General features: G+C 34.0%; 1 protein-coding gene across 1 annotated transcript in view; it reads right to left on the bottom strand.

The window, feature by feature from the left end:
• Positions 1-7179: 7179 nt before the first annotated feature.
• The window catches only part of LOC145265532 (uncharacterized), a 102556-nt gene continuing 95998 nt past the window's right edge, over positions 7180-13737 (bottom strand). Inside the window, exon 2 of the mRNA XM_080121460.1 lies at positions 7180-8605. Within this exon, the coding sequence (XP_079977586.1) occupies positions 7350-8246 (897 nt within the window). The 5' untranslated portion in view covers positions 8247-8605 and the 3' untranslated portion in view covers positions 7180-7349. The remainder of the gene's footprint in view (positions 8606-13737) is intronic.

Consider the following 13737-nt stretch of genomic DNA (forward strand, 5'->3'; position numbering starts at 1 on the left):
GAGAATCTTTAAAAGAGCTCTGTATTTTCCAAAAAAAAAGACGAATTAACAAAAATTCAGAGATAGTGTTGGGAGGTATATATAACTACTGTCTGCAACTCAAATCTAACACGACAACACTTTGAACATAGCAGTCAGCTAATCAGACAATGTAGGCGAACACACAGATACAGTAACTAACTTTTGCATTCCCCCTTTTATTATCGTATGCTCACTTGAAATTAAGTCTATGAAAATATTTTAAAACTTCTCACATTTTTCAATGAACCTTCCAAAGTGATTAATTAACTCTACTCAAAAACTTTCAGTGAAAATTATTTTATATAGTTGAGTGAGGAAGTTTTCTTTACGATTTACAGACCCGTGAACTAATCACGGCTCTTGAATTATCAACTCAAACTTCCTCGAAATCTCAAACTAATTTCCCCCTTTTGGTCACTCATAAATGAACTATTATTTTCAATGAAAATATTTCCTTAAATGTAATAAATCTTTTTCCTTTTATAAATTGAGAGTTAACCTTGTTTGTTATGTTGATATATTTTCTACGAAAGAACCTCGTAAATTCGACTCTCTGTCTCGCTCTCTGTACTTCTTTTCCCACAATAATAACATTAATTAATAATAATTAAACAATAAAAAAATAAGGAATAGGCCAAAAACTTATTTCCACCAAGGTTAAAATGTTTGCTACTCTATGTGTGGGATTATGTGTTTGAGAGAGTAAGCCTTATAGGATTAAATGTAATAATTATTAAACAGGGAGGAAATGTATGCATTGTTGGACAGGAACACGTTTTAGCGGTGAGCCATTAATGTTTAGTCATAGGAAGTGTTTCGCCTTTTTCTTATGAAAAGAAAAATATTTTAGATCATTTTATAGGAGACACATTTGCTTTTTAAGAATTTTCTTTTTTTTTCTCTCGTATATCCAAATCTTCTCTTTGATTTTATTTGATTTAATGAAACCAGCTTTCGGAACTCTTCATTATACATGCGCCGTCATTACCTTTTGTATTCAACCCAGAAGAAAAAATATGTACATACATACGTCATAATAAAAACGTATTCTTATCCGTTTGCTTGCTTGTTCACAATACACGTCGTATATAACGTCATGGCAAATAAAGTCATATATAGCGCATACTGTTTCGACCTGGCAGCGTCGGGAATATACAGGTAATATATATATATATATATATATATGTATATATATATATATATATATATATATATATATATATATATATATATATAAACATGAACTGGAAAACGTATATAAAATACGTTTTGAAGCCATCCAACGCAAAAAATAATAAACAATTAAAAAATAATGTTTATCGGTATATTTCGGCGAAGAAACTCTTCGTCTTATACTTCATGATGGTACTTTTAGGCCGGACACTTCCGTTTCGTTTTTGTTCAACGGTTTGTTTTGTTTTATAGTCCAGGAATGCACATGGCGTGTGCTAAAGGAATAATTGGTTGCTTTGATGTTTGAAAGCGTTGATAAATAGAAAATCAAATAGAACACACACACACACACACACACACACACGCACACACATATATATAAAAGTGAACATGTCTGTGTGTCTGTCTGTGTGTCTGTCTGTGTGTCTGGCTGTTTGTGTACATTTCCCTACACAATAACTCTGTCAACTTTTAGTCTACAGACTCGAAGTTTGATATACAGGGTACTGAGATTTGGAAAGATCTATGATCGGTTTTCGACCAGAAATTTATCTGTTAAGAGGCCAAAGTTCAACGATTTGACCTTTGAGAACTCTACCAAATTCCTCCGAAAATTTTTGGTCTAAACACTTGAAAATTTAGATATAGGAAGAAAATTGAATTTGCTAGATTAAGGTCGAACAACGGTATTACGAATATACATACGTAACGTAATAGCTATTAGTTCATGTTTTAATTTTTAGCGTGGAAGCAACCATGTCTTCGTAGCTCAGGCATTAACGGCAAACGAAAAAGTAAATCGTAAACTAAACGTTTGCGTTTCGATTCTCGGTGGTGGCGCACGAGTCATTTAAAATTTTTTTAAATCATTTCTTTATTTTGTGTCCAATAAAATATAATAAAAAACACGAAATCTAGATTAATCAAAATATCATATTTACTCGTATTTTACGACCGGGTAATGCCAGGGGTCCCTATATATATATATATATATTGAGTAAGATGATTGATAATTTATAATTAAAATTAAAAATAAAAAATCGGTTTCATAAGGAAGAACAAACAAAATCAATAAATTGTTTCGGAAACGATCCTTTTTTTTTTTTTTTTTTTGAGATAGACAATAAGTTTTGGACAATAATTTGATCATTTGGTTTTTTTGAAACAAAGTCTCCTCATCAGCAAAAATATTGGGTGGGTTTTGTTTAAAGACAGCAACACTAGCATTTTTTAAAAGTAAAGCAGATGTATCTTTTAATATATATATATATATATATATATATATATATATATATATATATATATATATATATATATATATAATGTCAGATGATATATAATAATTTCCAACATCAAACAGCGCCGCAATCAATACAAACCATGAAAGGGCGAAACTCGAGTCTAGGACTTATAATCTGCGAGTTGCTTGAAAAAACAATACCCCTCCCCCCGCTTAAATCACTTGAACGCAACCAACTTCATTGATTGAGATTGTCGGACTGACTTCCTCATCTTGGTTGTTATCGTCACAACGTTTCGGCCGTTTTGCCCTCCGGCCTTCATCAGGTGTTTTGTATCGAACTGGGGAACCGTTCGTTAGGAGTCTCGAACCCAACCCTTTATTATTATTACGGGGGTACCGTGTTCGGACTCCAGCTAGGCTCTGGGACATAGTTGCTGATTCTCTGTTTTGAATGTTACTTTTTATTGCCTTCGTTCAGGATTGAACTCAGCACCTTTGGTAACTGTAAACTTTGATACAACGTCTAGGACCACTCGGCCATATGTCACAAAAATACAGACAATTAGCAACCAACCTCGTCTATCAGTTCAAATGCCCCTTAGGAAAATGTAACTCCTATAACAACAATGCTACTAATAATTACTTACCACCACCACATTATCACGCCGCCTCACCTGCCATTATGTTGAATCTAGTGCAATATTCTAACATTACATAAAAAATATTTACTGCGAACTTCAGAGAAATTTTAGTTAAAAGCACTAAAATACTACACCACTAAGCGAATGTAAAGAGGCTTAAAATTTTGGAAGTTATTTATATCAAAACGCAAAAACGTAGCTTTAATCAGGTCGTATTTCGGAACAGTAGCAATATACTTAAATTCCTCACATAACTCTTCTCTCCTGCGCCCCACATCCAATCCGTTCGTGCCATTTACCCTAGAACCGACACGCTCTCTATTCCCCATGATACTAACACCCCACCACCACCAACAGTCGCATTGACCTTCACTCGCACCCCAACTACTATTTAAATAAATCTTCCCATGATTTCTTGCAAAGGCCTACACACACATTCCTGACGATGCGTAGCCGACTACACGAAAATGTAAAAGAAAACGTGGACATTTCGAGAAGAAAAAATGTTTGGATCATACATCCGTACCTTCGATGTGTGTAGAAAAAAGATAATACAGAAAATTGTGAAATATAAAAAAAAGGGTACTACTAAACAGAAGATTTCTGTTGTTTTTAATAATGACTGTGTGATTGAATAAAAATGTTGGCTTAATATACGCAATATATATATATATATATATATATATATATATATATATATATATATATATATATATTGTATTTTGTGTACAGAAAGTTGTTAGATGAGACAAGTCATTGGTACTTGTCTCATCTAACAAATTTCTGTACACAAAATACAAAATATAAATAGGCTCTTATTTTTCGGATTTTCCTTTTAATTGCGCACTCTGTTGGATTTCTTTAAAAAAAAAACAAAAACAAAAAAACTGATCATTTATATATATATATATATATATATATACATATATTATATATATATATTATATATATATATATATATATCTTTATTCGATTGGCAAAATTTTAGAATAATTATAAACAAGTGAACCATCGCGTAAATTCAATCAACTAAAATAAGATGGAAAACGGTGTGAGAAAAAGGAAAAAAAATGGGGCAAGTTGCATGTAACACATGTACAATTCAATAAAATAAATATGTCGATTTAAATCAAGATCGTTAAAATACATCCGAAACGAAAAGCGCTTCGGGTGTATTTTAACGATCTTGTTTTTAATCGACATATTTATTTTATTGAATTGTACATGTGTTACATGCAACTTGCCCCATTTTTTTTTCCTTTTTCTCACCCCGTTTTCCATCTTATTTTAGTTGATTGAATTTACGCGATGATTCACTTCTTTATAATATATATATATATATATATATATATATATATATATATATATATATATCACAATTAGGGAGGTAGGTAAAGAGGACTTATTTACTAAAAGTGATGAGGGTGATGAAAATGCCACTCGTCAAGAACTGCACCGAATTTTTCCTCTTTCTTATTACTTTTAATCATATTTTTAAAACATCTTCCAATCCTAGTTGCAATATTAAAATTGTGTACCCCTCCCCTAAATCACTATATATATACATATATATTTATATATGTGTGTGTATATATATATATATATATATATATATATATATATATATATATATATATATATATATACGTAATGGTTGTATAGATTGGTTTCCTAGTGCTAAATCCAATGAAACCCGCCTGGTTATTAAAGAGTGTTCAATGGAGGGCAGAGCTAATATATAGTCTGTTTATTATACAAACAATATTAATTACATATGTGCATACATGTTTCAGTGGAATCCTAATTCAGGGAGACCATCTCATCAGACTAATATATATATTTCCATGAACAAAGCTTCTTTCTTAAAACTGCCTGTGGAACTCTGTTCCGTCTGCCTGCTTCCCACCTGACTACAACTTGGATGTCTTCAAGTCCAACGTTAACAAATTCCTAATGAACCGCCCTCTTAAGTAAACACTTCATTAAATCTCCACACTAACGTACTGTACACTAGCAATAACCCTTATCCCTGAGTAGCCACCGGGCCTTGATAAGTGGTGACCACCATGTAAAATATATATATATATATATATATATATATATGAATGTATGTGGATGCATGTGTGTGTGTGTGTGTGTGTGTGTGTGTGCGCGCGTGCGTGCGTGCGTAGTGGATACAGGAGAACAAACGCAACATACCAGACGATAAATTTATTTCGGTCTTCACGGATTTTTCCAATCTAGGACTGGCAAACTTTACAATTGTTCGTACATTTGTATAATTCTGTTTCCATCTTAAGCTTTATTCGCACAACGTTTCGGCCGAGGTAATCTTCCGAAATTCTCCAGTTGCATCTTGCCGAATTATAAACATGATACGAATTATTAATCCTTTTCTCGAAAATTTTAGAAGCAATTTATAATGTCTTTATATATATATATATATATATATATATATAAATATATATATATATATATATAAAATATATATATAAATATATGTATATATATATATATTTATATAAATATATGTATATGTATATATATATTTATATAAATATATGTATATATATATATATATATATTTATATAAATATATGTATATGTATATATATTTATATATATGTATGTATATGTATGTATATATATTTATATATACACACACACACACATATATATGTTTATATATATATATATATATATATATATATATATATATATATATGAGTGTGTGTGCAAAATTTACACAAGTCAGTAGACAACTTTAAACATTGGTCGGAGAAAAAGCAATTTATAATTCATATATATATATATATATATATATATATATATATATATATATATATATATATATATATGAAATAAAATTGACCTTTTTTGTCTATTTATCCTGTTTTTGATATTTTCCAACTTCCGAATAACGGTTTTCACTTCTGGCAGCAACTGGTTGCTGTAATCGCCATATCCATTATTTCCGAGTACTTTCCAATCCTTCTGGATTCATCGTCAGGGATAGATTAATCTAACTGGCTTTGAACAATTTTTTCATATAAATATATATATATATATATATATATATATATATATATATATATATATATATATATATATATATATTATTTAATTATTTTATTTTTTCATTGATTAATTATTTTGATAACTGTTAGAAGTGAAGGCCGGAAGTTGGAAATGATTAAAGATAAAATTAATAGACAAAAAACGTCCATTTTATTTACTGAAATATGCCTAAGACAAAAAAAAAGAAAAGAAAATGCTAATATATATATAAAAAAAACATAAAAAATAAAATAGATTAATAAAAATAATTTTAAAAAATGTGTCTATATGCCAAATTAAAACAAGCAGAAGCCAACTTTAAACATTGGACGGAGCCAGTGATTTTAATATTTTAAAATATAATTGGGGGAAAAAAATAGTAAAAACAATATATATATATATATATATATATATATATATATATATATATATATATATATATATATATATATATATATTGTGTGCATATATATATTTGAATGTATACATAATATATATACAGAGATAGATACAGAGAGGAAGAGAAAGAGAGAGAGAGAGGCAGAAAGAAAGAGAAGAGAAATAATAATATAAAAAAGTAATGAAAATAAAGCCAGAAATAAATGTCCTCAGTTCAATTTTTTTTATCTGGTGACCGTTGCATAATTCAAGTTAATTTTACTTGATTAATTTTAATTGGTTAGTACATATATTTTTTAGACTAGTTTTATTGAGTCAAGTATTTAGCGTCACCTCGTGAAAAGGAGATGTTTTCTTTTTTTCTTTTTTCTTCTTTTTTTTTTCGCAATAACAATAATAACAATTATAATAATAAGGAAATATTGAGAGATTTGTTGTCACTCAGATTGCCGGGAAACACCGTCCGTCGCCGCTAGTGAATAATCACTAGTTGACCCAATGGTCCTGGCCTTCGAGCTTGGATCAAAGTGTAGTATCTGTGACTTTTGTGAAAATTCATAGTTCGGAAAAGAAAAAAAATAACAACAAATTCTACAGCGTTGTTCTTTTATTTAAACCTTGTTTTTTTGTTGCCTTTTTTTCGTGTGTGTGTGTGTGTGTGTGTGTGTGTGTGTGTGTGCGTGTGTGTGTGTGTTTGTGTATTTATGTATGTGTGTGTGTTAGTGCATTTGTGTAAGTGTGTGTTTGTGCTTGTGTCTGTGTATGTATATGCATGTGTTTATTATTTTTTAATTATGGTACGCTTAGTTTTTAAATTATGAACTAAAAGGCGTTTTAATATTTTTTATCTCTCCAATAGTTTTTCCGGCACTCGTTTTAACCTGTTCAACAACTTTCTCCACTTCCTCCTCTCCGGTTCTTTTCACTTGTTCCAAGACTTCCTTGATGTCTTCGCCGCTAGGCAGGCTATCCTTCAGTCCTCCCAGGGCCCCGAGCGCCCCAGCTGAAATATCCGTCGCCTCTTGCTTTGTCTTCTCCGCGGCGCCTGTAACTTCAGCCTTGCCATCGGCTACGCTCTTGTTGAGCCCCTCGATTCCTGAATCAATATCCTGTTTGGTGGCCTGAAGACTTCCGCCGACCGAACTCTTAACGTGTTCTGCCTCTTGCTTGAAAGCATTGAAACCGGCTGTTACTTCATCGGTGACATTCTGCTTCGCCGAGCCGACCCCGCTAAGAAATTCTTGCCGGGCATTGTTGATACTGTTCTTGGTCTCGTTATAGCTGCTGGTTGCACTTGTTCGCACTTCCTCGTAACCGGAAACAGCGGCCTGTTTGGCCTCGTTAGCCGTATCAACCACGTTCTGCGTTGCGTCGTTGACGGCGGACACAGCACTCTGAACAGCATCGTTTGCAGTATTAACAATGCCCTGTTTGGTCTCTTCAACGGTACTAGATAGGCACTGTTTAGCGTCATTGACGCCCTTTTCCGCGCTTGCTTTGACATCACCGGCTACATTTGCTATCCCATCTTTGGTTTCATTTAAGCCACTGGCTACAGTATTTTGGGCATCTGTGACCGTATCTGCAACACCCTTTCCCGCGTCGTTGACTGCGCCCTCAATATTACCTTTCAGGTTGGCGGCGGCTTCGCCGACATCCTTAGCCTCGGCCGCGTTCTTTTTATGAGCAGATTTACTAGCGTTCCCTCCCATTTTTATTTTATTATCGCTCTCGTTGGCCTTCTTGTTGTTTTGAACCCTTCAGCGACTTGGTTATCTTTTATTCTTATTTCGAGTAGAAGTAAGTCCTCCAGCAGTTCTTTTTCTTTTTTTTTTTTTTTCGTTTGTATGTACAGAAGTTTCGCTTGTGTTTTAGAGGTTTCAATGGCGCTTAACACTTCCGCTTTTTTTTTTCTTCAAGTTCTCGTCGATTGTATTTTGGAATCTACTTTCGCCTTAAGATGTTCATATCACGTGAGACAATTGGTCGTTTTTTTGTTGTTGTTGTTTTTGTTTATTTTAATTTTCTTGGAGATTCTTTTTCTCTATTTCACTGTCCAAGCCGAAATGTCCTGAAATAGAAATTGAAAACAATTTTAACAACAAAAACATGTCTGAACTGAAAAATTAATAATCCCTATGTTTAAATAAAATTATTACGTTGGTGCGAAAATAATGTCGTTTTTTTTTAGTTTGTAAAAAAAAAAACAGTTATTTCTAAGAAACATTACATATATTCGTGATGTAAGAATATTCGTTTATATATATATATATATATATATATATATATATATATATATATATATATATATATATATATATATATATATATATAGGGTGTCCCAATAAAATGTATACACTATTTAATCAAAATACTGTGAACAAATATAGAAACCAGCTAATTATCGAAAGTGTTCAAATTATTGGCCATTGTGGTCCATGAACATTTGACAACGCTCATTGATTGAATCGAAAACGTTCATAATCAGTTCAATGAGTATGTTGACACATCTTCTTTCAATGGTCGCTGCCAACTCATTCATTGTAGCTCGTTTTGTGGTGTGAACCCTGTATTTAACATGCCCCCCATCCGTTCCCCCGAATAAGAGAAATCCATGAGATGGGGGGGGGAGTAAAATCCGGTGAGTGTGGACAGTACTCGATACTTCCTCTTCGTCCTAACTATCTGTTTCGCAGGTGACTATCAAGATATGCTCTTACGTCATGACGATAATGTCCCCTGCTGGAAGTGTCATTCTTTATTCCTAAACATCTCTTGGGAACGTGGTATAGCGCATTCATGTTGCAGGTTGAGATAATTTCAAGAGTGTATACATTTTATTTGGATACCCATCTGATAAAAAAACGACATTATTTTTACACCAACCTAATATCATTTACATTTACTCAATTCAATTCAGTTTATTTGGCAAAAAATAAAACAATCCTGCTTCAAAGCCATGTAGGAAAACGATAGTAGACATTTACACAGAAAAGGACACAGTAGCCTAGCACATGTCCACATTCACCTTGAATTGTTGCGTTGTTAGTGCATTTATTACCTCATTTTCACTGTCAGCTAGGCTTCAATTGCTGTCCCATCCCTCAGCCTGTTTTACAAGTATTTTAATGATAGGTGTTCTGACAAACTACAATCTCTTGCACCTCCTCGACGTAAATACCCCCAAGCAGCAAAATCCCACCCCTATACAATAGAAATCCCCAGATGTAAGAAAGCCTTCTACTGTAATAGTTTCTTCCCCAGGACTGCTAGACTTTGGAATTTCCTTCCGGGTTCCTGCTTCTCTGACTGTACTGACATGCAGAAGTTCAAATGAATAGTAAAAAAGACATGTTGCCGCTCAACTCCCTACATAGTACCCCTGCAAAGTATGTCCCAGATAAAAGTGGCACTGTGCCATGTTTGGGGTGAAAATGCAAGCAAAAAAGAAAGCATCCCAAAATATAGAGATCCTAACAGAGAAAGCGGCCCTCCGGTTTAATTGAAATCGGCGATGAATTAGTTTACTGTAGTGTATATACTTTTTTCTGGTGCAGGTGTGAATAACAGATCCTGGGATATATTATTATAATGTCATTGAAGAGACTGTAGACTAAACTGAGATCACCACGTAATCGTTGGTGCTCAAGGGAGAAAGGTTAAGTTTTTTTTTAGTTGGCTTTCATAGACAGTTCCGATAGATAGATTCTGTATCATCCAAGTAGCCAGTCTTTGAACTCTCGTCAGACTCTGGACATCGTGTATTTTTATTATGGAAATTGCCCCAGACAAGGCATGAAGCCACTTGATGTTTTAGGAGCTAAAAATATCAAATAAAATACTAGTTCAAGGTAAAAAAAACTTGCCAACAAGAGATAGATTTTGACCCAGAAGACAGCAGTTTTCCCCCCATTGTCAGAAACATCGTTCATGGAATATAAAGACTAAATAAGAAAATAAGGGAAACGAGAATTACAAGATGAATTAGATATGGAGAGAAGGCCTGGACACCGTACTCTAACAGTAGGTCTGACGAGGGAGACATAAAGATGGCGAAACATTTCAAAGGTGAGTACGAGAAATATGATACTCCTTATTTTGTTAGCTTAGTTGGTGCTTCAACCACTAACTTCACATTCTTGGACAAGGAAAGGAGAGAAAAAAAAAAGAACCTGCGACACTAACCATAGGCGGATGTTCCATGGGCGTATTAAACTCACAAGCAATCCCCAGTCGCATGCATATCCCGACGTTAGGCTTTTGCAACTATTGCAGAGAGAGGTATCGATGTCTTCCTACATACATCGCTTGGTATTCCAAAATTTGTCACCCATATGGTACTGACCAAGCTTAACGTTGCTTATCTTCAGTGATCTAACGGGAACCGGTATGTGTTGGACAAGGGTGGAAAAAATAATTCCTCATTTAATAGGACTCTCATTGTCTGACAAACTGATCCCAACTTTATGATAAAATATTTGGTGCCTCTACGCTATCAGAACAAGATTTCGGAAATCGTAAAACTGAATTTCACCTGAAAACAATGGTATCTAAGTATTCATCGTATTTTTAAGATGATTATATCAAAAAAAAAAAAAAATCGACAAGGTAGAAAATTATTTATTAAAGAAAATAGAAAACAGAATTTGAAGAAAACGATCGTATTTGCTTACGTAAGACTCAGGAGAGTTCAAAAGAGAGGTAATTTTCCGTTTCGATTTAAACAGGATGGCCGTAATTTTTCAGTTGCTTTTTTTTTAAATAATTTAGTAAGATTCAGGTAATTTCGACTGCATAATTTCGAAGCCAATATTGGACTTATTAGAATTGAAAAAAAAAATCAGTAGAAACCATTGTTTTTATCTGAAAACTATTTACAAAATGTCGTGCTGACAGTGTAGAAACGCCAAATGTTTAAATTAAAACATCCTTCTATTCGGATTTTTTTTCAGACTGTTTACATGTAATCAACCAGTTTGTAGAAAGAATGTTGGATGAGATGGCTTGAAGGACGAGTTGACGAGTTTGTAGAGAGTGAAACTATAACATTGTCGCCCTAGAAATAACGACATGATTCCATTTCCGTTTGGTTTTCTTTTTTCTTTTTATTTTATTTAAAAAAATTTTTTTGTTGTTGCAGACCATCTACTAGTTGGCCAGTCGAATACAAATCCCAAGAGCATTAAGATCGTTCTATCATGTCTGATAGTGACACAATGTTCAACGAGCGAGATGCGCCGTTGTACAACTCATGCTTTTTCTATAGATGCAAGTTATGACAACAGGACCATTGCCAGCACCCTCAAAATGCAAACCCAGACGGTTCAACGCTTGATGACACAGCTCAACGCATCAGATGACCCACGATTATGGTCTTTGGTGTGATTTCAAGTGAGGGACACATTATGCCACCTCACATCTTTGAAGTCTGCTAGAAAGTTAACACCAAAGTGGATGTGGATGTGCTATAAAGTGTGGTGAACTCCTGGTGGAATCAGGTGGCCGCTAGCAGACCCTGGGTGTGGCAGCAGGATTCGGTGCCGGCCCACAAGTTCAAAGAGACCCAGGCTTGGCTCCAAAAGGAGCGCTACGGCTTTGTACCCTTCTCTCACTGTCGATAACATCACCAACATGACCTCCCACAACACCAAAGCCAGCCTGATTACCGCCATTTTGCCGAGTTCCCGCCGGCATTTGTGGAAAAGGCATGCTCCCAGTTCCGGATCCTAATCGAGGCAGTGATTGAGGCTGAACAGATGTCATCTCTACTACATAATCAAGTTACCTGAATTGCTTTTTTCAATAAAAGTTTTAAAATAAAACTGTAGTGTTCGTTTCTTTAAGGCAACAATTTTATCGTTCCACTTTGTATGTATAGGATTAATTCCTAAATAACCGATCATTATGAATTTTCGAACACAGCTGATAAGCGTAAGGGTGATTAATGTGAGTTATATTTAGTTTAACTTAGTTGTATGTGTAGGGTGAAACAGGGGGTGAAAACTCGTTGTGAAAATTGAAATGCCTCCAATTTTTCTGAAGATCAGGCTTAAACATAATAAACGTTGACAGAATTTTTTTTTGCGTACTAAAAGGATTTTTGGGGGGGGATAATACTTGTAATGTTTTCATTAACAAACAATCTTTATTCGTTTTCAGGTCTTTAACGCGCATGGAGAAAGAGAACACAAGGAAACGTTCGCTGAGAGTTTTATTAAAGGTTTTATTTGAAAATGAATTGACTCAGGAGAGAGAGAGAGAGAGAGAAAGACAGAGAAAGAGAGAGAGAGAGAGAGAGAGAGAATAATGTTCTCTTAGCTAATTATTTAACTATTTAGTTAACAAGAACCCAAGTTCGCCCAGCTGGACAAACTTGGGTTCTTTTACCGGAAAATATTCATTAAATAAAACGTTGTTTAGTAAATCGTTATTTTTTTGCATTTTTTTTATTTCTATACACCAAACATGGATATAAATATCACTAAAACATCCGCTGGGTCATAAGCTTCATTTCGGTACCTAACTTGCCTGGGTGGGTTGCCTGTATGCTAAGATAAACACACACACCCAACCACAAACAAACAGACAGACAGACATTAGGAAAATTTATAATAAAATTTCTGAACTGAAATGGTGACATATGGATAGAGACATTGAGGTAACACTTTGCACTTTACTGGTCAACTCACTCGCACAAACCAGACTCGCATTTTTATGAGGTGCCTTAAATAAGTTTCCAGACATCTTTTGTACAGGCATTTAAAATTGTCGGAGACTCTTGAAAATTCAGTATGTTATTGCTATACATCTTATGAGATGACTGACCAATTTTTATGATTTCAGGTTCAAATGAACAGCTGCAGCAGGAATTGGAATACACCCTACTAAAGCCTGATTGTCACAGCTGGTCAATTTCAAAAGTGCTATCTGGACGAGAGGACACTTTAGAAAAACGATATGCCATAAAATTCTGTTTTAAACTTGGAAAAAATTCCACAGAAATATATGGAATGATACAAATTGCTTTTGGACCATCATGCATGAATCGAGCATCAGTTTTTGAGTGGCATAAGAGATTCAAGGAAGACAGGGAGTGTGTGAAGGATGATGAGAGTTGTGGAAGGAATAAGGAAGTCAGAACACGTGAGCTTTTATAGGGACAATAAGCGTACAGTTTGATGTCAGTGTGGGAACTGTACACAC

Source organism: Euprymna scolopes, chromosome 40 (assembly GCF_053919585.1).
Source record: "Euprymna scolopes isolate OS-2025 chromosome 40, ASM5391958v1, whole genome shotgun sequence".
Classification (NCBI taxonomy): domain Eukaryota; kingdom Metazoa; phylum Mollusca; class Cephalopoda; order Sepiida; family Sepiolidae; genus Euprymna; species Euprymna scolopes.